At 68.2% G+C, this 22,582-nt stretch overlaps 3 protein-coding genes across 6 annotated transcripts; 1 reads left to right on the forward strand and 2 right to left on the reverse strand.

The window, feature by feature from the left end:
- Positions 1 to 1,389: 1,389 nt before the first annotated feature.
- Positions 1,390 to 9,120, forward strand: RBFOX3 (RNA binding fox-1 homolog 3). Of its 3 annotated transcripts, none has more exons than XM_054811840.1 (11): positions 1,390 to 1,641; positions 2,505 to 2,642; positions 3,132 to 3,185; positions 3,713 to 3,805; positions 4,944 to 5,004; positions 5,229 to 5,282; positions 5,562 to 5,694; positions 6,207 to 6,246; positions 6,853 to 6,914; positions 7,186 to 7,264; positions 8,287 to 9,120. In XM_054811840.1, the coding sequence occupies exons 1-11, from the start codon at positions 1,423 to 1,425 to the stop codon at positions 8,329 to 8,331; spliced, it is 978 nt and encodes a 325-aa protein (XP_054667815.1). In that variant the 5' UTR covers positions 1,390 to 1,422; the 3' UTR covers positions 8,332 to 9,120. The 3 variants fall into 3 exon arrangements, with proteins under 3 accessions (XP_054667815.1, XP_054667814.1, XP_054667813.1); XM_054811839.1 differs by having other exon boundaries at positions 1,393 to 1,641; positions 9,000 to 9,120; XM_054811838.1 differs by having other exon boundaries at positions 1,408 to 1,641; positions 2,508 to 2,642; positions 8,287 to 8,981.
- A 2,125-nt stretch (positions 9,121 to 11,245) lies between these two features.
- On the reverse strand, positions 11,246 to 15,601 carry ENGASE (endo-beta-N-acetylglucosaminidase). The gene is made up of 14 exons (XM_054811832.1): positions 15,425 to 15,601; positions 15,180 to 15,256; positions 14,880 to 15,081; positions 14,432 to 14,580; positions 14,159 to 14,316; positions 13,895 to 14,043; positions 13,560 to 13,725; positions 13,139 to 13,242; positions 12,806 to 12,914; positions 12,544 to 12,716; positions 12,174 to 12,328; positions 11,970 to 12,072; positions 11,764 to 11,878; positions 11,246 to 11,659 (listed from the first exon to the last, which is right to left on the reverse strand). Exons 1-14 carry the CDS (start codon positions 15,532 to 15,534, stop codon positions 11,267 to 11,269), a joined length of 2,163 nt encoding a protein of 720 aa, XP_054667807.1. The 5' UTR covers positions 15,535 to 15,601; the 3' UTR covers positions 11,246 to 11,266.
- A 1,059-nt stretch (positions 15,602 to 16,660) lies between these two features.
- C1QTNF1 (C1q and TNF related 1) lies at positions 16,661 to 22,152 on the reverse strand. Of its 2 annotated transcripts, XM_054811834.1 has the most exons (4): positions 21,871 to 22,010; positions 18,768 to 18,924; positions 18,503 to 18,648; positions 16,661 to 18,064 (listed from the first exon to the last, which is right to left on the reverse strand). In XM_054811834.1, the coding sequence occupies exons 2-4, from the start codon at positions 18,908 to 18,910 to the stop codon at positions 17,514 to 17,516; spliced, it is 840 nt and encodes a 279-aa protein (XP_054667809.1). In that variant the 5' UTR covers positions 18,911 to 18,924; positions 21,871 to 22,010; the 3' UTR covers positions 16,661 to 17,513. The 2 variants fall into 2 exon arrangements, with proteins under 2 accessions (XP_054667809.1, XP_054667808.1); XM_054811833.1 differs by lacking the exon at positions 18,503 to 18,648 and having other exon boundaries at positions 21,871 to 22,152.
- Positions 22,153 to 22,582: the final 430 nt, after the last annotated feature.

The following is a 22,582-nucleotide window of genomic DNA, read 5'->3' on the forward strand; positions in this document are numbered from 1 at the left end:
CCGTTCGGTGTCTGCCCGCTCCCCGGAGCAGGCTCACGCGCCGGGGCCGAGCTGAGCGCGGGATGGAAACCCTCCAGCGTGCGAGGTGGGGTTTGCCCCTGCGGCGCAGGCAGGAGTGTTGTCGGGCTGCCCGGCTCGGGGGCAGTGCCGGGGATGGGGCTCTGCCGTCCTGCGGCATCGGCAGCCCCGGGCCGCGCTGGCAGGTGGATCTGGCTGGTGCGTCCCCGGGCAGCTGAGTCAGCATGGGAAGGCGCTGGCGAGCCTGCCAGTGACTTGCAGATCGGTAGCGGGATTATTCACATGGGGTTTGCGTGTGGTCCCCACCGTGCCCCCCGCTGCCTCCCTCACAGGCGCGACGGCCCTGCCGGCTGGGGGACAGGGGCTGGCAGCGCAGCCCCCCCGCCTCCTCCCCGCCATCCCTCCGCACCATAAATCGGCCACACACACAATTAAGGAGCTTGTCTCCACGGGCTGAGCCACAGATGTATTTCATGGGCGAGAGGCTGCCGCGGCGGGTTGTAAAGCATCCGAGGGGCTGCCGGCACTGCCCCGCGCGCTGGCTGAGGCATTCGCAGCCTCTCAGCTGCCGACGGGGGCTGCTGCCGTGCGGCACGGTGGGCATCCGTGTGCGGCAGCGGGTGCAGCGCACACGTGTGCAGGGGGGAGAGCCCGTGGGTGCACGCGGGGCTGTGAGGATGGACGGCGGGTGGGTGCGCAGGAGAGGCGCGTGCTGGCAGCCCCTCGCTGTCCCTCCGCAGGCAACGGGCAGCCCTCAGCCCGTGGCGCAGGTGCAGCTCACCTCGTTTGACCAGGGCGGCCAGGCCGGCTGCGTTAGAGCAAAGGGGCTAATCAAATATTTAGCAGTTAATTGATCCCTGTCTGGTGTTTGCCAAGGGCCCGTCGACATCCCTCCTCTCCCTGGCTGCCCCTCCCTGCCTCCCCAGCCCCGCTCCCCGTCACTGGCACCCCTGTCACCAGGACACCGGGTTTGCTGCCGGTGGGCACTGATGCTGTGCAGCCCCCCCGGAGCGATGCTGCCAGCCTGGCTTTGCTTTGCCCCACGTTGGGCTCCAAACCCAGGGCTGCCCTGGTTTCCTTCCCGAGGAAAGGGCGACGTGCAGGCTCCCCTAGTTAAGCCTCGCGGGCACGCCAGGCAGGGCCCCGGAACAGGAGAGGATGGGGGCTCGGCAGCAGGCGACGCACCCCAGGAGCTGCCGTGGCACAGAGACAGCCCTGGGTTTGGCGGGGGGACACCAAAGGCTGGGGCGTGGTGGGGCTGGGGGGCCTGGGTCTGGCTGTGGGGACCGGCACCCCTCCCCGGGGCAGGTCACAGCCCAGGCACCCCGGGGATGTCGGTGGGTAAGGGGGATGGTGCCGCTGTCTCGGCAGGGTAACCAGGACGCCACGGCTCCGCCGGACGCGATGGCTCAGCCCTACCCCCCGGCCCAGTACCCCCCACCCCCCCAGAACGGGATCCCTGCAGAGTACGCGCCACCGCACCCCCACCCCACGCAGGACTACTCGGGGCAAAGCACAGTACCGGAGCACGCCATGACCCTCTACACACCAGCACAGAGCCACGCCGAGCAGCCGGGCACCGACGCCAGCACACAGTCCATAGCAGGGACGCAGACGGTACCGGTAAGGGAGCAGCGTCCAGGGGCCGGGCGGGGGTCCGAGGGCAGCGCCGGAGCTGCCGGGAGGGGTGCTGGGGTAGCGCCGCTCACCCGGCCGCGGTCCCTCGGGGCACCGGGCTGGGTGCCCCCGCCACAGCCACCGTCTCTCTCCCTCGCGGCCCCCCCGTCGTTTCTAATCACTTGTAATCTACCTGCTTGGCTGCCTTCCCACCAGATAGCTTCAATTACGGGGTTGTAATGCAGCGCCGGGGAAAGCGCTGAGCAGAGCACTTCCCAGCCCGGCCCAGCCGCCCCGCGTGTGGGGTCTGCCACCCCCCGCCCTCGGCACACCCGTGTGCCGCGGTCATGGGCACCGTGCCACTGCGTGACCGGGGGGACACAGGCCAGCGCGAGGCCACCCAGTGCTGGCTGGCTCTCTGCAGCGCGTTGCCCCCCACCCTTTCCCAGGCCTCCCCCTCCCCAGGGTGCGCTCCTTGCACCCCCGCAGTGCTAAAGCCCCCCAGGTCCCCGGCATCGCTCGTGGGGCAGGCAATGCCCTGGCCCCGCTGGCTGAGGTGGGGAGGTGCATGCAGGGCCGGTGGCCGGTTCCCCACACCCTGCACGCAGAGATCCCCCCCAGCAGCCCCCCAACTCGCCGGTCTGCGCGGGGCGGTGCAGGGAGCGCTGGGACCCCCCCACACCCCTCCAAAGAGTGGGGTTCCTGCGCTGCACCAGCCGCTGGCGGGGAGACCTGCGAGGTGCTGCCCGGAGCTTGGGGAGCCGGCCAGGCCAAGCGCAGGGGAGGGGGACGGTCCCAAAGCCCGGACCCCACCAGGGGACGCGGAGCTGGCGAGGCCGGGGGCTGACGGCCGGCGGTGCTTCCCACAGCAGACAGACGAGGCGGCACAGACAGACAGCCAGCAGCTACACTCCTCAGACAACACAGACAAGCAGCAGCCCAAGAGGTTACACGTCTCCAACATCCCCTTCCGATTCCGGGACCCCGACCTGCGGCAAATGTTTGGGGTGAGTCCAGCCCCGTCCAGCCACCCGCGTCCCGCTGCTCTCCGCTCGGGCGCTGCCCCGTGGTGCCGCAGGGACCCCAGCGCTGTCCCGTCCCTGGGGCCCATCCTGCCCAGCCCAGCCGGCAGCGTGCCCAGGCACCTCTGTGCCACTGCTGGCCGGGACGGTGCTTTGCAGCACCCGCACCCTGGCTAACAGCAGGGCTGTCGGACCACGGCCCGTGCATGGAGGGGGGAGCGACACAGAGCTCTGGTCCCCCTCCCCTTGTCCCCTTCCCAGCCCTCATTAGGCTTCAGAGCAGTGCAGGCTAATGAGATTTTGGGTGACACCCAAGGCCTGGAAGAGGATGCTGCGGGAGGGATGGGGGCCGTGCTCGGGCTCTCCCCTGCCCCCGAGGCAGCCCCCTGCCCGTCCCTGTGCCAGCAGCCCCGGGTGTGGGTGCGGGGCCGGGGGCTCCGCGGGCACTCACCCCTCTGTTCTCCCCACTTGCAGCAATTCGGGAAGATCCTGGATGTGGAGATCATTTTCAATGAGCGGGGCTCCAAGGTGGGTGCTGCCCGTGGCCGGTGCCGTTACGGTGAGCCCCGGGGAGGGGGCCAGGTGGAGCCGGGATGCCCGGGGGCTCCTCTGCCTGCTTTTCCCTCCTCTCCTGCCCTGCGGGACCCAGGCACAGGGTACCCCATCTTGGTGCAGCCCCGTCCCACTGCCCTGCGCCGGCTGGGGGGGGCCGTGTGGGTCCCTGCACCCCGAGTGCCCGAGGGAGGGGAGGGCTCACTCTCCCCCCCCGCACAGGCAGCTCGTGTCCCTGTGTGTGTGGATGTCTCTGTTGTATCTTCCCTGCTTTCTGTGCCCTTCTCCCAGACTCTTCTCCCAGCTCGCGGGCGATGCTGGGGCCTCAGCCGGGACCCCCAGACCCTGGGGGGGCCCCGACCCAGGCTCTCTATCTCTGCACTGCGGCAGCCTCATCTCCTGCACCAGCTCTCCTGATTCACCCCCTCTCTCTCTCTCTGTCCCCGCACCCTCTCTCTGTCTCTCTCTGTCTCTTTCTTTCTCCTTTTCTCCTCTGCTCACAGGGTTTTGGGTTTGTAACTTTTGAAACTAGCACAGATGCCGACCGGGCACGGGAGAAGCTGAATGGCACCATCGTAGAGGGCCGGAAGATTGAGGTGCTCAGATAAGTGTGCTAGTGCCATGCCTGCGTGTGCGTGCGTCCCCTCCGCCCTGCCGGGGGGCTGCAGGCAGGGCAGAGCTGCCCGGGGACCGCGGGCAGGGGACACTTTGGGGCAGCCCCGGGTCCCCCCCCGGTCCCGCATGTCCCAGGGGAGGCTTGCCCGGCACGTGCATGCGTCCGTGAATGCGGCACAGGAGCATGTGTGCCGGCTGCCGGGAAGGTTGTCACTTGGCGCAGGGAGCATCCGGCTGAAACGAACCTCCCGCGTGCAGGGAGAGCTGGGGCACCGGCCCAGGCTCTGGCTGCGTTTTGCCCGGTTACAAAGGGGTCTGGCGGACCCCAGCTGCCCGCAGCCCCCCGTGCCCGCTGCCCAGCCGCCCTGAGCTCTGCCAGGAGGAGAGGGGCTCTCTGCTCCACGTGCCGTCCCCACCTCCCCTGCGCCCGGGGGGGAAGGATGCTGTGCAGGGCTCCCACGCCTGCTGTGCAGGCAGCTGCCGCGCTGCCTGGTCCTCAAGGCTTTTATTTCTTCAAGCCAGGCAGAGGGATCAGGCTCTGCCCATTTGTTGGCAGCACCTTGCTGATCGCCGGCAAGCGGTGGGAAGCGGGGCAGCACATGGCAGAGGGAGCGGGATGCAAACGTGCTGAGCGCAGGGAAGGGCAGCCTGGCAGGGCACAGGGATGCCCTGTGGACGGGCCCTGCCTGTCAGAGAACGTGGTCCAACAAAGCCAGGCAGGAGCGACCCGGAGTCCTGCTGCAAGCTTCTCCTTCCTGCAGGCAGGGTCAGGCGTGGGGTGGGGGACAGGAGGTGGCTGAGCCTGGCGGCAGCACGTCGGCACTTGGCCTGAGCACCACAGCGGTCGGGGCATCGGCCACCAGCCCGAATGATGCTCATCGCTGGAGCTGGGGCAGGAGCTGGGAGGCTGGGCTGGCCGGGGGTGCGGGCAGGACTGCGTCATGGCAGGGCGGCTGCAGACAGAGATTCCTCTCGCGCCTCCTCGCGTGGCCGGCATCCTTCGCTCCGGCATCTGAAGCAGCAGCGATGCGCGCCGAGTGCGGCCGAGCGGGCCCTGGACCGCAGCCTCGCCAGCCCCGCTGCCCACAGGCGCTGAGCTCCCGTCCCCTCTCTCTGCAGGTGAACAACGCCACGGCCCGGGTCATGACGAACAAAAAGTCTGCCAACCCCTACACCAACGGTAAGGACCAGCGCGAGGAGAGCCAGAGCTGCGGCGGGCAGGGGCGTCCCCAGGCACCCGCGCTCCCAGGCTCAGCTCCCGCAGCAAACGCCCTCCGCACCCTTGGGCAGACGTGAGCGCGGCGCAGCCCCCCGGGCACCCCATGCCCTGCGTCCGCCCAGCCGGGGGTGGGGGGAGTGCTGCACGGGGGGTGCCCCGGCCTCACTGTCTCTCCATGCCCGCAGGCTGGAAGCTAAACCCGGTGGTGGGAGCAGTCTACGGCCCCGAGTTCTACGCAGGTAACGTCAGGTCGGGAACGGCCCTACCGCAAGTCCCCCCAAACGTTGGCTCTGCACCATGTCTGACCCCACTGCCGCTCTGAGCAGCGAGCAGCCCCGGCCCCTCTCCCCCACCTGCACAGCTCCCCCTGCCCTGTCCCCAGACCCCCCGTGGGGCCGTGTCCCCAGCAGGCCCCGGGGACAGAGGCAGGCTCTGGCATGGGATGGCTCGCGTTGGCTGCGGAGCTCCCAGCCGGGCGCTGCTGCGGAAAGCCCACGTTTGTCCTTTCCCTCCTGCAGTAACGGGGTTCCCGTACCCCGCCACGGGGACGGCCGTGGCCTACCGAGGGGCACACTTACGGGGACGAGGACGCGCTGTCTACAACACCTTCCGGGCTGCGCCGCCTCCGCCGCCCATCCCCACCTACGGCGCGTGAGTACCCGGGCGGCGCGGGGCACTGCCTGCCTCGGGGCACGGGGTCCATTTGCTGCAGCTCCCCCGGCACCTGCCTGGCCTCGGGCTCTGTGAAACCCCCCAGGCTGCTGCCCCTCGGGGTGACCCACGGGCTCACCAGCCTCCTGTGCCCCAAAGCACGGGCGGTTCCTCCAGCTGCGTCCCTTGGTTTAACGGAAATGCTCTCTCTCCCGGCACACGCGGCCGCTCTGCTGTCAGGCACGGCCACAGCGATCTGCGGCTGCTCAGTCGCTGCCGGGGGCGATCGTGCCCCAGACTCCTCCATCCCTGTGGCATCCCCTGCCCTTGGCCGTGCCCTCCGCCTGTCCCCATGTCCCTGCCAGGAGTCCCAGCCCTCGGGCTGCCTGGACGGCCACTCCTCACCCGTCGGCTGCGCTGCTGGAAGCAGCTCCCGTGGTTCGCTGGCTTCACCTCGGTCCCTCTCGGCCAGTGCCACAGGCCAGGCTCTGACCCTTCTGCCTCGTTTGCAGGGTCGTCTACCAGGACGGGTTCTACGGAGCAGAGATCTACGTAAGTGCCATGCCCGGGTCTGCGCCGTGCCTGGGACCCTGTGCCGGGGCGGGGGGCGAGCAGCTCTGCGTTGGGCTCTTCCCCAGCCAGTCCCTTTCCCTGGGGCGGGCAGCCGGAGCCCAGGCAGAGCGTGGACGTGAGCGTGGATGTGAGCACGGCTCCTCCGGAGCGAGCGGGGTGGCACCACGTGCGTCCTGTGGCCCCAGCCGGGCCCCTCGCGGGATCAGCACCACGTGGGATTTATGGCCTCGGCAAGCGCCGGTGCGCTGTCTTACACCGGCATTTAACCTCCATATTTAAGAAGCCACTGGCGATATTTCAGGCGGGCGGCTGAAGGATTTATCTAACGTGACACCTCATTAAAGCGATCAGGGACGTGACATTCTCTCCTCTGGAAATTTAATTTTTTAAGGTTAATGTTTGTGAAAGCCCCTGGGGAATGGTAATGAGGCTGGTGTGCGCCCGGTGGCACGGGCACCGGTTCCCCACAGGGTCGCACCACTGCTCCGTGGCAGTGCCCAGGGGGTGCCCCACTGCCCCGGCCCCCCCGAGCCTCCCCCGGTGGGTGCTGCCCTTTCCCTGACGGCAGTCTCTCCTCCGCTGCAGGGGGGCTACGCCGCCTACAGATACGCCCAGCCCGCGGCAGCAGCGGCAGCATACAGCGACAGGTAAGCACCGCTGCCCCACGGGTATCGCTCTGGAGCTGGGGGGGAAGCCCCATTTCACCCCCTGCACCGCCCAGTCTGACGCACCCCAGCTTTTGTGCCCCACAGGACGAGGACGGAGCCAGGCACGATGAGGGTGTCCCGCAAAGCGGGAAGGTCCCGGGGGGCTCCCAGGCACACCAGGGGAAGCAGCAGCCGGGGAGGAGGGGGGCTGCTGAGGGGAGACAGGACCCCATCCCCGGTCACTAATGCCCACCATTGTGTTTGGTTCTAGTTACGGCAGAGTGTACGCAGCGGCAGACCCGTACCATCACACCATCGGCCCCGCCGCCACATACAGCATCGGCACCATGGTAAGAGCAGCCCCCGCGGCCTTTTTTTGCTTCCCGGCGTGAGCTGCAGCCAGCCTGGGGAGGGGGGCCCGGCATGGCAGCCCGGGGATCCTGCGGGGTCGAGGGCAGGTGAGGGGCGCGGGGCAGCCCCACGCGCGGGGGCTGCGGGAGGGGGAGCCGGGAGCTGGCGGCGGTGGCAGGAACAGCACAGCCCCTGCCTGGCTCTGTCCGTACACAGGCAAGAGAGGAGGGACCCCCACCCCGTGCCTCCGCCCCACGTACCCCGTTACGCCCCGCCAGCGGCCGCCCCGCACAGTCCTGCCCGCACACGCCGCTTCCTGGGGGGCCCAGCCGCCCCCTGCGCCGGCTGCCTGGGCAGCCCCCCAGGGCTCTGCCTGGGGACCGGGACCCCCTTTACCATCCCCGGCGTGCAGCCGTGCGCAGGGAGCACGCGTGTGCGTGCCAGCGCCTGCAGCCCACCCACGCGCCACGGCTTTTAGCTAGCTTCACAACCAGCATCAAAGATGAAAAATCCCACTCGTGGATGGGATCTCAAAGCCAAACCATCTTTTTCTTCCTTTTTTTCAACCCGCTCACCCCCGGCTGAGGCTGGGCTGCCAAGCACCCCTTGGCACCCCCGGCCCCTGGCAGCCGCTAGCGAGGGGCCGTGGCCCCTCCGTCCCGCAGGGATGGGCAGGGTGGGTACCAGCCCAGTGCCGCAGCAGGGACAGGGACAGGCTCCTCCGTGGTCTCTGCAGGCGTGAGGAGGCCTGGCCACGGTGCTGCGTGCTGGGGGCACCAGGGCTCGGGGCACCCTGCAGCCCCTGGCCCACGCACCACCCCAAGGCAGTGCCCGTGGCCGTCCTGGAGCCCGGGCAGCGCTGGGCACTCTCGGCCCTGCCCACCCCTCACATCCCAAGGACAAATGATTTGGTGCCATTTCAAAGGAAAAAAAAAAAAAAAAAGAAAAAAAAAAGGGAAAAATTGGGCTTTGCCTCTCTCTCGAATACTGATTGGCTTTTTTTTCATCTTTGATGTTGCAGGCTAGTCTATACCGAGGAGGGTACAGCCGCTTCACTCCCTACTAGCAAGACAGACACAGCCCCTCCCACCACTAACACTGACTGCTCACTAGCACCAAACCAAACCAGGCAGACAGAGCCGAGGCCGAGCCTCTGGAGGAACCGCGGGCCCTGCCCGGGCGGGCTGGGGCTGGGGCTGGGGCTGGGCTCCGCTGCGCCTCGGCAGCCCGCACCCGTAGGGTTACCTCAAGCCGCTCCGTCCCGCCGCCCGCCCGCGTCTCCTGCACCGTCCGCCTGCCCCGGCCCAGCCCTGCGCCTCGGTGCTGCCGAGTGCCGCGGGACCCCGGGCGGCTCCTGCCCGCGGCATCCCTGGGGCCCGCGGGGAGCGGGGCTGGCCCTGGCCCTGATGGCACCCTACTCCCAGAGCCGTGTTGCGGGGTCCCCAGGCAGCTCCAAGGGTGCTGCCCTTGCTGGGGGTGCAGAGGGCTCGTCCCCACCGAGGCAGGGGAGGATGCTCTGCCCGCAGGCGCGGGGGGCACGGTGCTGACGGCAGTCCCGGAGCAGCCCCTCTGCCCCACCGTAGGAGAGACAGGAGCCGGCAGGGGCTGCTGCATGCTCCTCGGGGCCGGGCGCGGAGGAGCTCCAGTGCGGCACGCGTGGGGTGCGGTGCGGGGCTCGGGGGCTGCCCCACGCACCGCTCCAGCGAAAGACCTGCCTCTCTGTTTCTGTTGTAGTGAAACCGCGGCCGTTTCCTTCTGGGACCAGGAAGGGCAAAAAACAAAAAATACATACACACACACAAAAAAATCAAAAATAAAAAAATTAAAAGCAAAGCAACAAAAAAAAAAAAAAAAAGCAAAGCGGCAGCAGCCAACTGAAAGTCCCATCCCGTCCACACACGCACCGAGCGAGCGAGTCCCGGAGGAGCGCCGCGGCGAGCAGGGACCGGCCGGCCGCATCAGAGAGGCCCCCGGCCACCCCGGCCCCGCAGCCCGCGGCAGGGAGGGAGAGCCGGGGGGCCGAGCGGAGGGGCCTCCGCCCACCCAGGCGCAGGGCCTGGGCACCACGTCTTCCTTTCAGCCCCGGCGCGGCGGCACTGGGGGTGCCGGCTCCGGGCACCACGGTGCGAACGCGGCTTCGCGTGTCCCGAGCGCCGGCGCTTGCCGGTCATCAGCGTGTCGAGTGTGCAAGGCCTCGGCTCCCACGTGGAGCTGGGGCGGCGGCGCAGCCGCTTTGCTGAGGCGCTGGGCGTTGCAGGGGGACGAGCCTCTGCCTTTTAAAGGGAATTTTTGTTAAGAGGAGCTTGCAACTCGCTTGCGATCCCCTTCCCCTCCTCCCCGCCTCCACCCCCTGACGCACCCGGGGCTCCCACCCCGCGGGCAGCAACCCTGACCGACGCCGCTCGCGGTCCCCTGCGCTGAGCCGGGACAGGGCCTACCCTGCCCTCGCCTGCTCCGCGGCACGGGACACGCTCACGGCCACCCATCCCTGCCCAAGACCGCGGGACCCCGCCGGCCCTCGGCAAGGGGTCTTGGCCATCGCATCGCCCAGGACCAGGGGCCGGCATCGCCTGCAGAGACTGGCCCGAGCCCCGGGGTCGGTCTGCAGCAGCCGGATCCGGTGCCCAGCGGCGTGGGGTGCCACGGAGCCCACCCTGGGGTGCAGCCCCCTCCCCTGGGGCTCAGCCCCCCCTCCCCCTGCCCCGCGAGGCTCCGCCACTCCTCAAACCTCACTTTATAGTCTGCAGACGCCCCCGACGCTCCAGCAACGAGCTCCCCCTTTTCTATTCCCAGTGTACATAGTCCCGGCCACCCCGGCCCGCGCCCCCCCTGTACAAAGCTCCTTCCATCGCTGTACTGGCTTCTTCCTTACAGCAAACCCCTGCGCCGGCCGCCAGTGCGCAGGCTGGCGCCGGCTCATCCTGTATGCTTCAAAGGTGTGACCATTCTAATAAACAGTATTATTATTATTATTATTATTATTATTATTATTATTATTACAAGGATTATTATTATTATTGAAATTATTAATAAAGATTTCTTTCTTCAACCAAGGCGACTCAGGTTTTGACTGGGGTGCTGGTGTGGGGGGCACGGGGCCGTGGCTGGCACGGCGGGTCTGGCCACCCCGGCACGCCGTGGGCAGGGGGCTGCAGCCTGCAGCAGGCAAGGGGGGGGGGGGGGCCGCCAGGCCCTGGCCTTGCCATGGCAAGGAAACGGGGTGCCGGCACGGCGGGAGCCCTCCCCTGGCTGTGCCAAGCCCTTCATTTTTCAAACCGTCAGATAATTCATTTCAGAGCGAGTCCCCCACCGGAGGAGCAGCAGCTTAACTGCTGACATACTAATTTTCCTGACCGGGAGCCAGCATTGTTTGTGGGACCGGGGCCGGTGCTCGGAGGGAGCTGGGGCTGGGTGACCCCGCTGCGCCGCGCGCTCGCCTGCCTCCCTGCCTGCTAATTGCTTGTTCACCAGACTGTGAGAAAATAATTGCTGCTATAAATTTTCTCTCCTTCTCCGCATAAGATATCTAGGGGAGGCAGCACGGGCACAGCCGCTGCCTGCCAGCCCTGGGGAGAGGTAGCGCGGGCCAGGCGGTGCTGAGCTGGTTCTGCGGGGAACGGGCCCAGCCGCCGCAGCGGAGCTGGTGCTGGCAGCTCCGCACCCATGCCGGGCTGGTCCCCAAAGCAGGCAGACACAGGGCTGGGCGGGGGGGGGGTGGGTCCAGGCACCCCCAGCCTGGGTGGATGCTGCTTGCAGGCAGCGAGGGCTGCGGGAGCTGGGGGGAGTCCCTGGGCAGAGCCATGGCCAGCACCCAGCAGGCCCCCACGGCCAGAGCTGAGCCCAGCCACGGGGGTGAGAGAAGAGGGACCCGCTGAACCAGGGCGACGAAATGCAGCCTCCACCCTCATAGCCCCCCAGACCGGCTCTGCCGTGTCCCCTGCCCACCGGCACAGAGGAGACACGGACGCAGGGCTGCACCACGCTCGCCTTTAATGCCCGTCTCAGCTGGTGCCGCTGGCCGGCTCGGAGTAGACCAGCACCAGCCGTCCCCAGCGGTCGGGGTCCACGGGCAGCTCGTCGCGCAGCACCGGCTCCACCAGCAGCTCCAGCCGGCAGGACTGCCCGGCCACCGGCCGCGGCACCGCCAGGCCCACGGCACGGTACAGGCAGCCGTGCGCCAGCCCCAGGAGCTGCGGCGCCGTCTGGCCCCGGTGGCAGCGGGAGCCCTGGCTGAGGACGCGGAAGCAGCTGGCCCGGCCGGGCGGGAAGACCCAGCGCAGGGTGAGGCTGAGCGAGAGCTGCTGGGCCTCGGGGCCCTCCTGCCACCAGAGCTGCGAGGCCGTCAGGCTCTGCACCTGCGGCGGGGAGGCCACCATGCTGGCTGCATCCAGCACCTGCGGAGGGAAACACAGGACCGTCAGGACTGGGGCAGAGAGCAGCGAGCGCCCACCCACCCTCCTGGCACGGGGCCGCATGGGGCAGCGGGTGCTACACGCACCCGGACCTCCCCGAGCAGGCAGGTGAAGGACGTCTCCTGCGGGCTGGGCTGGTGGCGGGACACGAGCAGGGAGAGGTCTCGCAGGCTGCAGTCCTGCAGGTCCAGCTCGTAGCACCTGAGAGCAAAGGGGCAGAGCGGGCACGGTGCCGGGGGGCCCTGGGGTGCCCCCACCCCCCACGGGCACAGGGTGCTGGCAGGGCACTCACCGGCTGGTCCAGCCATGGGAGTCTCGGGCGCAGGCGGTGAGCAGCTTGGCGAGGCCAGGTGGCGGTGCCGGGAGGAACCGGGGGTGGTGCCGGCCATTGGGCTCTGCCGGAGGGAGCGGGGTCAGGGGGGGTGAGGGGCTGAGCTGGTCCGGTGCCCCACAGTGGGTGCTCACTGCAGAGAGCACAGGGGGGCAGGGTCCTCACCGGGCAGGGAGGTGACGCTGCCCTCGTGGCAGGTACCCAAGTCCCAGGTGGTGAGCTCCAGCGCAACTGTGAACTCATCGGGGTGCGGCCCCTCCAGCTTGTACAGCAGGGTCAGGAAGAGCTTGGGGGGCGCCGGCATCTGCAAAGAGAAAAGGCTGATGACCCCAAATCCACCCAGAGAGACAGAGAGAGAGAGGAGAGAAAGAGAAGATGCATCGGGTTAGGTCTGCTGGGCAGCGAGGGCAGAGCGCCCTGTGGCACGCTCACCATGAGGCCCCAGAGCTGCGCAGCTCTGCCTGGGCCGTGCCATGCCGGCATGGTGCCAGCCCGGCGCTGAGGAGGTGGCAAGCAGGCTTCTCCCCCAACTCACCGGATGGCCACGTGCTCCTCGCCGGGGGGGATGGTCCCCTGCACCCTCAGGGAGCTGCCCCCGCACCAGGCGTCCTGCAGGCAGCAGCTGGTGCTCAGCCTGCCCTCATGCTCCGGGTAGAGGGGCTGGATCTCCTGCGCGCTCAGGTCGTACCAGGGCCCGGCCTCTTCCTCCTGCAGGACAGGGTGAGCTGGGCCGAGTGCGGAGCCAGGAGCAGGGACCCCCCTGCCCAGCCGTCACCGAGCCGTCGCCCCACACCCACCTTCCCAGCCAGGAACCTGCTGGTGCCCATGCCCAGGCTGAAGGAGGTGGCGAGGGGCAGCGTGCAGATGCTGTGCGTGGGCAGGTACTCAGCCAGCGAGCCCCAGAACCTGGAGGAAAAGGCGGGTGTCCGAGCAGAGCCCCCCACTATGGCCGCCGCCCTGGCACGACATCAGGAGCCACCGCAGCTGGGGCACAGCAGGGCCAGCCTGGTCCTGGCAGGCAGCCACAGTCTTCTGGCAGCCCTGTCCCGCCACCCCGCAGCCCTCCTGGCCTGGGGTGCTCCCAGGCCCATCTCCCCACCACGACCCCCACCCTGCCGAGCCACCCTCACTTGTTCTCGTTGTGCAGGAAGTTTTCCTCCCCCAGGTGCTCGTAGACCCAGCCGGGAGCAAAGATGGCTGCAGAGAGGCCATGCTGGCGGATCAGGCGCAGGGACTGCAGAGATGAGCGGAGAGCAGCGCGGGCTGGGCCAGGCGATCACCTCGTCACCTGCCCTGTCCCCACTCCCCCAGGCCCCACTGGCTTCGTGGTGGGGCAGGACAACACCGTGGGGATGTGCTGCAGCATCTCCCCCTCCAGGGACTGCAGCACCAGGATTCCCAGCTCCCTCTCCATACGTGGCTGGCAGCCCAGTGGCTCTGGGTTCCCCCACTCCCCACTGCTGCGTCCCTGGGTGAGCAGCCCAGCACGGCACAGCATGGCACAGCCATCGGCGGGAGCTCAGAGCTCTGGCCCGGCCTCAGCACACCCACCTTGTCAGTGTCGAAGCCACCACCGATCACATCCCCGCGGGCAAAGACATCAACACCGACGTAGACGTCGGTGTGGCGCGGCCCAGCCAGCCCGCGTGTGCGCTCCAGGTGCTCCTCCTTCCAGTTGTAGTTGGTGAACAGCCCGTCGCAGACGTCAAAGAACACCCTGGGGACGAGGGGCAGGGTGGCAGGGCGGACGCTGCGGCTGTCCCCGCAGACCACCCCACCGAGGGCTGTGCAGGCCATGCCCTGGCCACCCCCAAGTGGGCTCGTGCCCCCACCCGGGGCTGGCTTTGCCAGGGCAAGGTGGCAGGGCAGGCAGGGCCCGGCCTCACCTATTCTCCTCGCTCAGCTCGTTCTGCCACCTCAGTGTGCCGTTCTGCAGGACGCTGTCGTACCAGATCACCAGCCCTCCCGGCACAGCGCTGTGCACCTGCGCCGTCAAGTGCCGCAGGAAGGGAGGCAGGTTCCCCACCGCCGCTGCCTGGCAGGAGAGAGCAGGGACAGGCTGGCACGGGGCGGGCAAGGGGCCCCGCGTGGGAGCAGTGCGAGGGCAGGGGAGGAGGCAGGGAGGCGGGCAGGGCGCGACCACAGCTCACACTCAGCGTGTTCTCTATGTTGATCAGCCAGCCATCGAAGCGGTAGTGCTGGGCGATGCGGGCCAGTTGCTCGCTCACGGCACGGTACGCCTCCTCCCCGCCGGCCAGGAACGACTCGCACAGCTTCTCCCCGTCCGTCCACTCCGTGATGAACGTGCCTGGGGAAAGAGCAAGAGCAGTGTCGGACGCACACCCCGACAAACCCACCACATGCCTGGGACCCCCCCGGCCTGGTCCTGCAGCCGCCAGCCCTGCAGCCAGCCCTGCCCTCACCCAGCACGGGGACGCCGTTCCTGTGAGCTGCGTTGGTCCAGCACACAGGCGGGATGGTGACGGTGTGGTGGCTGAAGTAGACGAAGATGTCGATGTACCGCCAGTGGTAGAAGACGTAGGGGTTGTGCGTGGCTGAGCCCTGGATGAACCTGCCATGGCAGAGGGAAGAGGGTTAGGCAATGCGGGAAGGACGCTGGCAGACGGCTGTGGGGCTGGGCAGGAGCCTGACTCAGGCCCCGGGAGCTGGGCAGAACTGTGGCACTGAGCCACCCCTGAGGACCCCGGCCAGGGCTGGCCCGAGCAAGGTCGCTGTGCTCTGGAGCCAAGGGCCAAACCCCTTGCCCGCCTGCGGCCAAGCCAGCAGGGAACAAATCAAGCAGAAATAAAAGATGTTGGGGTTTGAGATGTTGAGTCCCACTGCCACGTCTCCTCTCCACCCAGCGTGTACCTGTCCTCCAGGTATCCACCGCGCATGTCGTGGCACACCAGTGTCCGGGGCCTCCTGCTGTGGAGCGGGGGCTGGCGCTTCGCCAGCGGCACGGCGGAGACATTGAAGTCGTCGTTGCTGTTGGGCTGCCAGGCCAGCAGCTCCTCCAGGCCGGACAAGAAGAAGCTGATGGGCTCCGTCGTCCTGGTGTCGAAGTGTCTTGCTGGGGCAGGTGGGGACACGAGGGCCGGGGTCAGCGGGGAGCTCGGCCCCAGCCCTGGCCCGATGGGACCCACGGGCACCCTCCCCGCGGTGCCTCACCTGGCAGCGGCTGCGGGCTGGCGCTGACGGTGTCGTGCAGGACAGTGGTTCCCCGGGGCTCCGCCGCCGGCTGGAAGCTGCCCGGGGAGGGGGGTGAGGGCCGGGCAGCCGGGGCCGCCGCGCCCCACAGGCACCCGCCGCCGGGCCGGGCCGGGCCAGCACCGCGGCCAGCGCCCGCCGAGCCCAGCCGAGCCCCGGCCCCGAGCCCGATCCCTGCCCCGAGCCCGGCCCGGCCCGCCGCCCACCTCCGCCGCCGCCGCCGGCCGGCCCGCTCCGCCTCCGCCTCCGCCGGCTCCTCCGCCCCGGGCTCGGCCCTCTTGCCGCGCCGCCCGGGCCCCTCCTGCGCCTCCGCCATGGCGCTGCCGCTGCCCGTACTGACGGCGGCGCCGGCCGCGGCCTGGCCCGGCTCGCCCGGAGGCGCGGCCCGCGGAGCTCCGCCCGCCCCGGCCCCGGCCCCGCACCGCCCCCAGCGCCCGGCCCGCCCCGGCCGCGCTCGGCGCCGCCTGGACCCGTACGGACCGGGACGGGGTGCGTGTGTGTCCCGGGGTGCACCGCGTGTCCTGGGACAGGACCGTGTGTCCCAGCATGGGGCGTGTGTCCTGCGATGGGCTGCGTGTCCCGGGGTGGGAAATGTGTCCCAGGAAGGGAGGTTTGTCCCGGGACAGGCCGTGCTGTGCATGCTGGGCAGAGCCGGTACCCGGGCTGGCAGCCCTCCCCTCGTACCGTGCGCCCGGTACCCGGGCTGGCAGCCCTCCCCTCGTACCGTGCGCCAGCCGCCCGAGGGGCCGGGTGCTGCCGTGGGGCTTTGCCCCCACCCCAGGGCTGGGACGGGGCCCAGGGCCGGCCATGAGCAGGGCAGCTGCCTCCACCCCTCCTGCAGGGTCCCTGGGGACAGCCCCGTGGGGATAGCACTGCCAGGGCCCCGAGGGTGCCGCCAGCCCCAGATGGCCTGACCGGCCTCACCTGGACCCCCCACCCACCTGTGGGGGTCAGGGCTCTATTTAAGCCCAGCCCTGAGCCCTCCTTCCCTTCCCTGCCGTGCTAGGGGTGATGCTGGCCTTCAGCTGCAGTCCTCCTCTGTGCAGCCGTGGACGCACCAATCCAGACCCCAACCCACCGGCTTCCCAGCTTCACCTCAGACCTGCCTCAGTGCCATGGACTGGCTGGATAATCTGGGCTCTCGGTAAACCCAGCCACCGCTCCCAGCCTGCCCTGCTCCCAGGCTGATGGGTCTGTTACTGCCGCTCAGCTTCCAGGTTCCTGGCCCTTAGGAAGCAGCTGGGTATTGCGGAGCCCAGCTCAGATCTCCCTGCCTCTCCAGGTACGCCCTTCCCTGCCCACCGCCAGCTTGGCAGCACTGTGCCAACCCACGGCTCTCAGGGAGCCCCTGCACCCTCGGAGTGGGAACCTGCCCTGAGCTGCTCAGAGCCTCTGCACGCACAAAGCAGGAGGATGCACTGAAAGTGTGAGTAGGACTCAAAATTGTGGGGTGTTTAATGTGGTCAAAAGCTGTACAGAGAGCGGGGGGGGGGGGGGCAGCACGCTGCCTTAGGCCCTGCTCTGCTATTGCATCTACAAAAATACAAAGCCTGGCCAGCAGATAATCTGACTGAAGAGGAAGCAGCTGAGGCCAAAGGCCCCGCACCCAGGGCTGTGGCGGGGAGCCAGCCCCTCCTCAGCAGTGTTGGCACCGAGCAGAGGCTGTGACGGGGACTTGCATAGGGGAACTGATGTAATCCGCTCCCCTGTGGGAGCGTGTGGGGGAAGTGTCAGCCCAGAGGTTACCCAGCGCCATGCTGCAACATCTGCGCTGTTGGGACCCGGCTCTGCAGAAGGAAAGAGGGGCCCTTAGTGGTTTTATTGCCTTTCCTGCTGGATGCTGAGCACCCTCTGCCCTTTTCCAGGAGAAGGAGCCTGCAGAGCACATCACAGTGCGAGTGGGGCAAGGGAGGAATGTGGTGCACATGTGTGTGCTGCCTCGCACCGGGGCACCAGCAGTCAAACCCGTTCAGCTGATGCCAGCTCCCAGCCAGTGCCACAAACGCCTGTGCCCCCGCAAACCCAGCTCTGAAGCAGGCACTGGTGGGGGTGAGCCCCCTGCCCGCCCCAGGCGAGCAGCTGCTGCCAGGGTCACAAATGCAGCAGAGGCTGGAAATGGCTCCAACTGCTCCAGGTGCATCCGCTCGGGCTGGAGGAGCTGGCGCCTGGGGTATTCACACACTCACGCAGCTGCTGGGGGTAGTGGCATGTAGAAGGGCTAACAGCTTAACGGCGGGTGGCGTGCCCGGGGTGATACCCACCCCAGGGGAGGGGGGAGCAGGGCAGACTGGGTGCTCAGGGGTCCCCGCTGTACTTGATGAGGTGGCCGCTGAAGGTGATGTAAGTGTCGTACTCGTCACTGAAGACAGCGTTCTCACGCTCGCCCTTGTAGAGCCGCACCCAGACCTCATCCTGCTCCTGCAGCTCCAGCATGACGCTCTGGCTCTGCATGATGCTGCGGTCGCTCACCTGGGCGTAGAGGATCACCACCTCCACCCCGTTGCGCATGATGTGCAGGTATGTCTCCTTCTGGTTCCAGGTGTGCACGTTGAGGCTGAAGTAGTAGATCCCGGGGACGTAGCAGTAAAACTTGCCCGTGAACATGTTGAAGTGGTCATAGAGGTTGACAAACTCCGTGTCGAAGATGAGGGTCTGGTAGTAGTCGTTGCTGTGCAGGGGTTTCTTGCGGCCCACCGAGAAGGCGGCGTAGTGGGTCTTGCAGCGCTCCCCCGGGGCGCCCACGCTGCCTTTCTGTCCCTTGGGGCCCGTGTGGCCCCTGCTGCCGGCCACCCCCGTCTTGCCGAACTTGCCCTGCATGCCTCGCTCGCCGCGGTCCCCCTTCTCGCCTGAGTGAAGCAGGAGGGAGAGTTGTACTGTCAGAGGCGGGTGCCACCTCTAAACCCAGTGCCCTGGAAGCATGGGGACAGCCCCTTTGCCTGGCAGAAGGGGGTGGAGGCAGCAGGGACCCCCCAGCCCTGCTCCCTCCCTGGGTGCTGATGCTGCCTCCAAAGCTGCTGCCCGGAGGTCACCAGAGCAGGAGCAGCTCGTGCCCCGGGGTGTCCCCTGCCCGCTGCCCCTCTGCCTGCGCAGGGTGCTGGACCACAGGCACCAGCCCCAGCTTCTCGCTCCCAGTTTGTGCGAGACTGGCACCCCAGAGCACCGGCACTGGGAGCCCAGCTTTGTGCTGGTCCTGGGGAGATGCTGGCGAGCAGGCTGGCTGATGGCGTCCAGGCTGGGGTTCGGCCGTGGGCAGTGCCGCAGCACGGGGCCCTGCCAGCCCTCACCTTTCAGGATGGTCATGTTGATCTGAGGCAGGGGCTGGTACTGGGGGTAGGAGAAGTGCTGGTCGGGCGGCTCACAGCAGCGGACGCAGCGGGGCCGCAGGGGCAGCCCCTCCTGGGCACCGCCAGCCTTCTGCTCCTGCGTGGCCCTGGGGAGGGCAGAAAGCAAAGCGCAACAGGGAGCTACGGGTGGGGGCTGGGGCCCTTTGTGGTGCCAGGCCTGCCCCGGCCCCTGCTGCGAAACGCCCCAGCCCCGGGGTCCCCTCACCTGGCAGCGTGGTGCTGGGACGGTGCCTCCTCGGGGTCCATCTGCAAACGCCGGTCAGGGCTGGGGCTGGTCTGGCTCCCCGCAGGGGAGGGCAGCAGCAGGCAGGAGAGCAGCAGGACACCGAGCGCCCAAAGCCCCTCCATGCTGCGGCAGTGCCCTGCGAGATGCCAGGGACAGCTGAGGGGAACAGCAAGGCCTGGCAGAGCCAGGAGCTGCAGAGACGCCCTGTCCTGCCGTGAGGTGTCACGCCAGCATGGCTGTGCCCTGCGCTGTCCCCGGGACAGGACCTGGTGCACCACGCAGCCCCGGGCAGGGCACAGCTGCGCTTCCAGCCCCCAAAGGCTGCTGCTGCAGCAGCCCTTTCCCGGCAGAGCCTGCAGTGTGGGCACACGCATCCCTTGCAGCTGCAGGGACCATCTGTACCTAAATAGCTGCTTTTAGCTGGGCCATGTGCCTTGGTGACGCTGCAGTGAGTGCCCGGGGAGACACGTTTGGGGAAACTCAGGGCGTCAGCACCTGGAAAAATTACAGGTGGCTCCAAATTGTGGGGGACCCCAGCCCTGCCGGGGGGTGGTGTGTGTCTGCATTCCTTCTCCTGCCCCAGAGCGTGCCAGGATGCCCACAGTGCAGGCTGCGCAGACCCCGTGGAAGGGGCTCCTGTGCCCCAGGAGCTGCCAGTCCTTGGCCCCCCACCCTGTGTCTGGGCTCCTGGTCTGAGGGTTTGCGAGGAGACAAAACCTGCTTCTCCAGAGAGGCAGATGCAGGCTGTTAGCCCCAGCTAGGAGCCGGCCACCGTGGGGAGAAACTTTCCTGAGAGCCCACATCCTGCGTGGGGCCAAAGCTAATATTTGCGGTAGCCGGTGGCACCATGGCCCAACCCGGGCAGCTCCACTGCCCTTCCTTGCCTTATCACAGCTGTATCCGCTCAAGGCTGTGCTGAGGCGTGGGGCTGGGCATGCAGCACCCTGCCCTGCAGCCCCGAAGGCGCCAGGACAGCCATGGCCAAACACGCATCCGGCACTGCCCAGCTGCTCGGCATCCCGCAGCAGCAGGGTCCGAGGCGGTGCGGGGCTGCAGGCGTGGGCTGCCTGGTCCTGCACCCTGCCGAGCTGGGGCCGTGCACTGCTGGGATGGGGACGGCTGCTCGCTGGGCTCCTGTCTCGTCAGGTGCCTCCCCGAAGGGGTACGGCCTTTGCCTTTCTCCCCTCGCACTGTCTGGCTGTGCTCCGTGGGCTCTGCCGGGATCCTGGAGCGCCTGCCCCACGGGGCAAAGGGCCCTGCACAGCACAGCCTCGTGTCCTGGGGTGGGCCAGGCCGTGGGGAAGGAGTTTGGGGTGGAATCCTGCCCTTTTGGTGAACGCCTGCTCTCCAAGCACCGGGGTTCCCAGTCAGTGATCACCAGGCTGGGCCAGTCTCTGGGCTGGCTGTTCCTGTTGCCCCCTGAGCGCCGGGGCTGGCGGGGTCTGGGGACCTGGCGGGCGCACTCTGGCAGCGGGTGCGGAGGGCGTTGAGGCCAGGATGGATGCCTGGCTTATGAGTCACCTTTGCCGGGGCCAGGAATGGGTGGAGGGATGGGGAAAGACTGCAAAGGGCTTTCCCACTGCTCGCACCCTCCTTCCTGGGTGCCTGTGGCCCCCCTGCCCCCCCCCCCCCCCCCCCCCCCCCCCCCCGCCATTATCTCAGCCCACGTCCCACTGGCGCTGCCAGGTATGGGGAGAGGCAGGGCTGTGGGCAGCCCGGTGCCGCATCCTCCCTGCCTGCGCCCTGGCCTGGCGTCTACCCACATTCAGCTCTGCGGGCAGGGGAGAGGCGGACGCAGGGATAGAGGCAACAGAGCTGCCCAGCCAGGGGCACTGGCTCTCTTCAGCCTGCTTGGCCTCCAGCTGTGCCAGCCACATGCCAGTGAGCATGGCATGCAGCCCACCGGGGTTTTGGGAAGCTCGTGGCTTTCCATCGGCTCTGGGACCATCAAATTAGACGTTCCCCTGGGACCTGCAGCAGGCTCAGCCCTGGGGAAAACACAGCTTTGCAGGGAAGTGCTCTGCAGGGAGAAGAAATCCTTCACCAGGAAATTCCCACCAAGAAAGGCAGTGCGCTTCCCAGGCTGGTGGAGGGCTGGAAATGGAGGCGAGTGTGCCCCTGAGCACACATCTCCCCCTGCACCCCATGGGCACGTGGGGCAGGAAGTGTCTGCGTATGCACGGGTGGATACAGTCCTGCTGAAGGGACGTTGTTTTCCCTGTCAGGGTTGGATGCTCTCCAGGTGCACTTTGATTTAAATTCAGTGGCTGCTGAAGCCTTGAGACTTTCTCCTGAAATACATTCCAGGCGGTGATAAAGACCAGGATGAATCAAGAGCAAATCCCAGGGGGGTGGTGAGGGGGCTCAGAGAAGCAGGGCGGTGTGGAGACAGCAGGACCCGCATGCCGACCTCACCCTCCCTGAGCCACAGCAGCTGGAGCTGGGACATGCTGCTGGGATGGCTCCCCCGCCTTTAGCTGCAGCAGCTGGGATGGCTGCAGAGCTGTTTGCATCCCCAGACAAGCACAGACCTGAGGGCAGCAGGGGGGAGCTGCACAGGGCAGCTGCCGTCAAGGACTGACAGGCAGGTCACAGCCCTCCGGCTCCTGGCAGCACCAGGAGATGTTGTGCTGGGGACCTCAGCAGCCACTGTGTCCCCTGAGGACGTGCCCGGGGGTGGCTCAGCCCTGGGTTTGACATGCTCATGGCGACTGGCTTTTTGGGCACAGGGCTGGGGGAGCCGCGGTGGATCCGTGCAGGGTCGAGCCGGCGCTGCAGGCTCCTGCAGTTCCCCTCTCCCAGCCTCTGTCCTCCCAGAGCTGCTGTGGGTCAGGCTGTACCCTCCGAGGATCATGAGGCTCAGCCCGGGGGTCCCCACTGCCCCTTCACAGGCAGGGCAGGGTCCTCACCCGGCTGACCGGAGCCCCAGGGCACCCATGGGCCCGGCAAGGCGGAGCCGCCTCCTGGGTGAGCCCGCACCGGTGCCACAGCTCCCGCCGATGGGTACACGACAAGGTGCAGCTCCGGGACGCTGGTCCCCAGGCCTGCAGGGCCCCCCCCAAACCTGCCCCCCCCCACCTACCTCTGGGGCAGGGCTGCTCCCTCCCGGCGCTGCCTTCCCTTCCCTAGAGCATCCCCCCGGGGCCGCTCTGCCAGGCCCCAGGCAGAGCCTGCCCGCAGCGGATCGGCTGCCTCCCGCTCCGACAGCCCCTTCTCCTTCGGCCTGGGCGGAAATGCGCTTTCTAGAAAGCGAAGGAGGCAGCGGAGGAGCGGGACGAGGCACGCAGCCCTCCCACTGCCAGATGTGAGCCCAGCGGCGCAGCCGGCCGGCGTTAACCATGTGTGCTCCCGCTGCCTGCCAACACCGGGCCTGCAGCCGTGACCGGCGCTTGGCCTGAGGCCAGGGAATGGCGGCGGCACGTGCCAAGGCCTTCGCTGGGGTCGGGGAGGGGAAAAACCGGAGACCCTGGTGACTGCAACTGCGGGTCAGGACCCTGCCCCACACCGGGAGAGCCACCGGTCGTTCCCCACCCCTGGAGCCTGCTCGGCCCCGACCCCGGCCGAGCCTTTGGTGGGCAGCCGCTCGCAGGCAGACATGCAAGTGCATCCCGCAGCACCGGGCAGGATCTGTCCCCGCATCCCCAGTTGGGGGGGGGGGGGGGGTACACGGGGCGCGTCTGGGCTGGCACCGGCGCTGCAGGAGGAGCTGCGGGCTGGGGCCAGCCTGCACCGGGGGATCAGCGGGGCTGACCGGGGGTCCTTCCCGTCAGGCCCGGCCTGGACTTCAGCCCCCA

The sequence above is a fragment of the Grus americana genome, unplaced genomic scaffold (genome assembly GCF_028858705.1).
Source record: "Grus americana isolate bGruAme1 unplaced genomic scaffold, bGruAme1.mat scaffold_271, whole genome shotgun sequence".
NCBI classification, from domain to species: Eukaryota; Metazoa; Chordata; class Aves; order Gruiformes; family Gruidae; genus Grus; species Grus americana.

What these genes read in the sequence shown, in the direction of transcription:
- RBFOX3 (XM_054811840.1), top strand. Translation starts at nt 1,423, where the DNA reads ATGGCTCAGCCCTACCCCCCGGCCCAGTACCCCCCACCCCCCCAGAAC. An exon ending in TCAATGAGCGGGGCTCCAAG is followed by an intron (nt 3,186 to 3,712) that starts GTGGGTGCTGCC and finishes CTCTGCTCACAG; the next exon opens with GGTTTTGGGTTTGTAACTTT. An exon ending in GCGGCAGCATACAGCGACAG is followed by an intron (nt 6,915 to 7,185) that starts GTAAGCACCGCT and finishes GTTTGGTTCTAG; the next exon opens with TTACGGCAGAGTGTACGCAG.
- ENGASE (XM_054811832.1), bottom strand. Translation starts at nt 15,534, where the DNA reads ATGGCGGAGGCGCAGGAGGGGCCCGGGCGGCGCGGCAAGAGGGCCGAG. An exon ending in GAACGGCGTCCCCGTGCTGG is followed by an intron (nt 14,317 to 14,431) that starts GTGAGGGCAGGG and finishes CTCTTTCCCCAG; the next exon opens with GCACGTTCATCACGGAGTGG. An exon ending in GCCTGCTCGGGGAGGTCCGG is followed by an intron (nt 11,660 to 11,763) that starts GTGCGTGTAGCA and finishes TTCCCTCCGCAG; the next exon opens with GTGCTGGATGCAGCCAGCAT.
- C1QTNF1 (XM_054811833.1), bottom strand. Translation starts at nt 22,128, where the DNA reads ATGGTTAACGCCGGCCGGCTGCGCCGCTGGGCTCACATCTGGCAGTGG. An exon ending in GGAGCAGCCCTGCCCCAGAG is followed by an intron (nt 18,925 to 21,870) that starts GTAGGTGGGGGG and finishes GGCATCTCGCAG; the next exon opens with GGCACTGCCGCAGCATGGAG. An exon ending in TCCCAGCACCACGCTGCCAG is followed by an intron (nt 18,065 to 18,767) that starts GTGAGGGGACCC and finishes TGCTTCACTCAG; the next exon opens with GCGAGAAGGGGGACCGCGGC.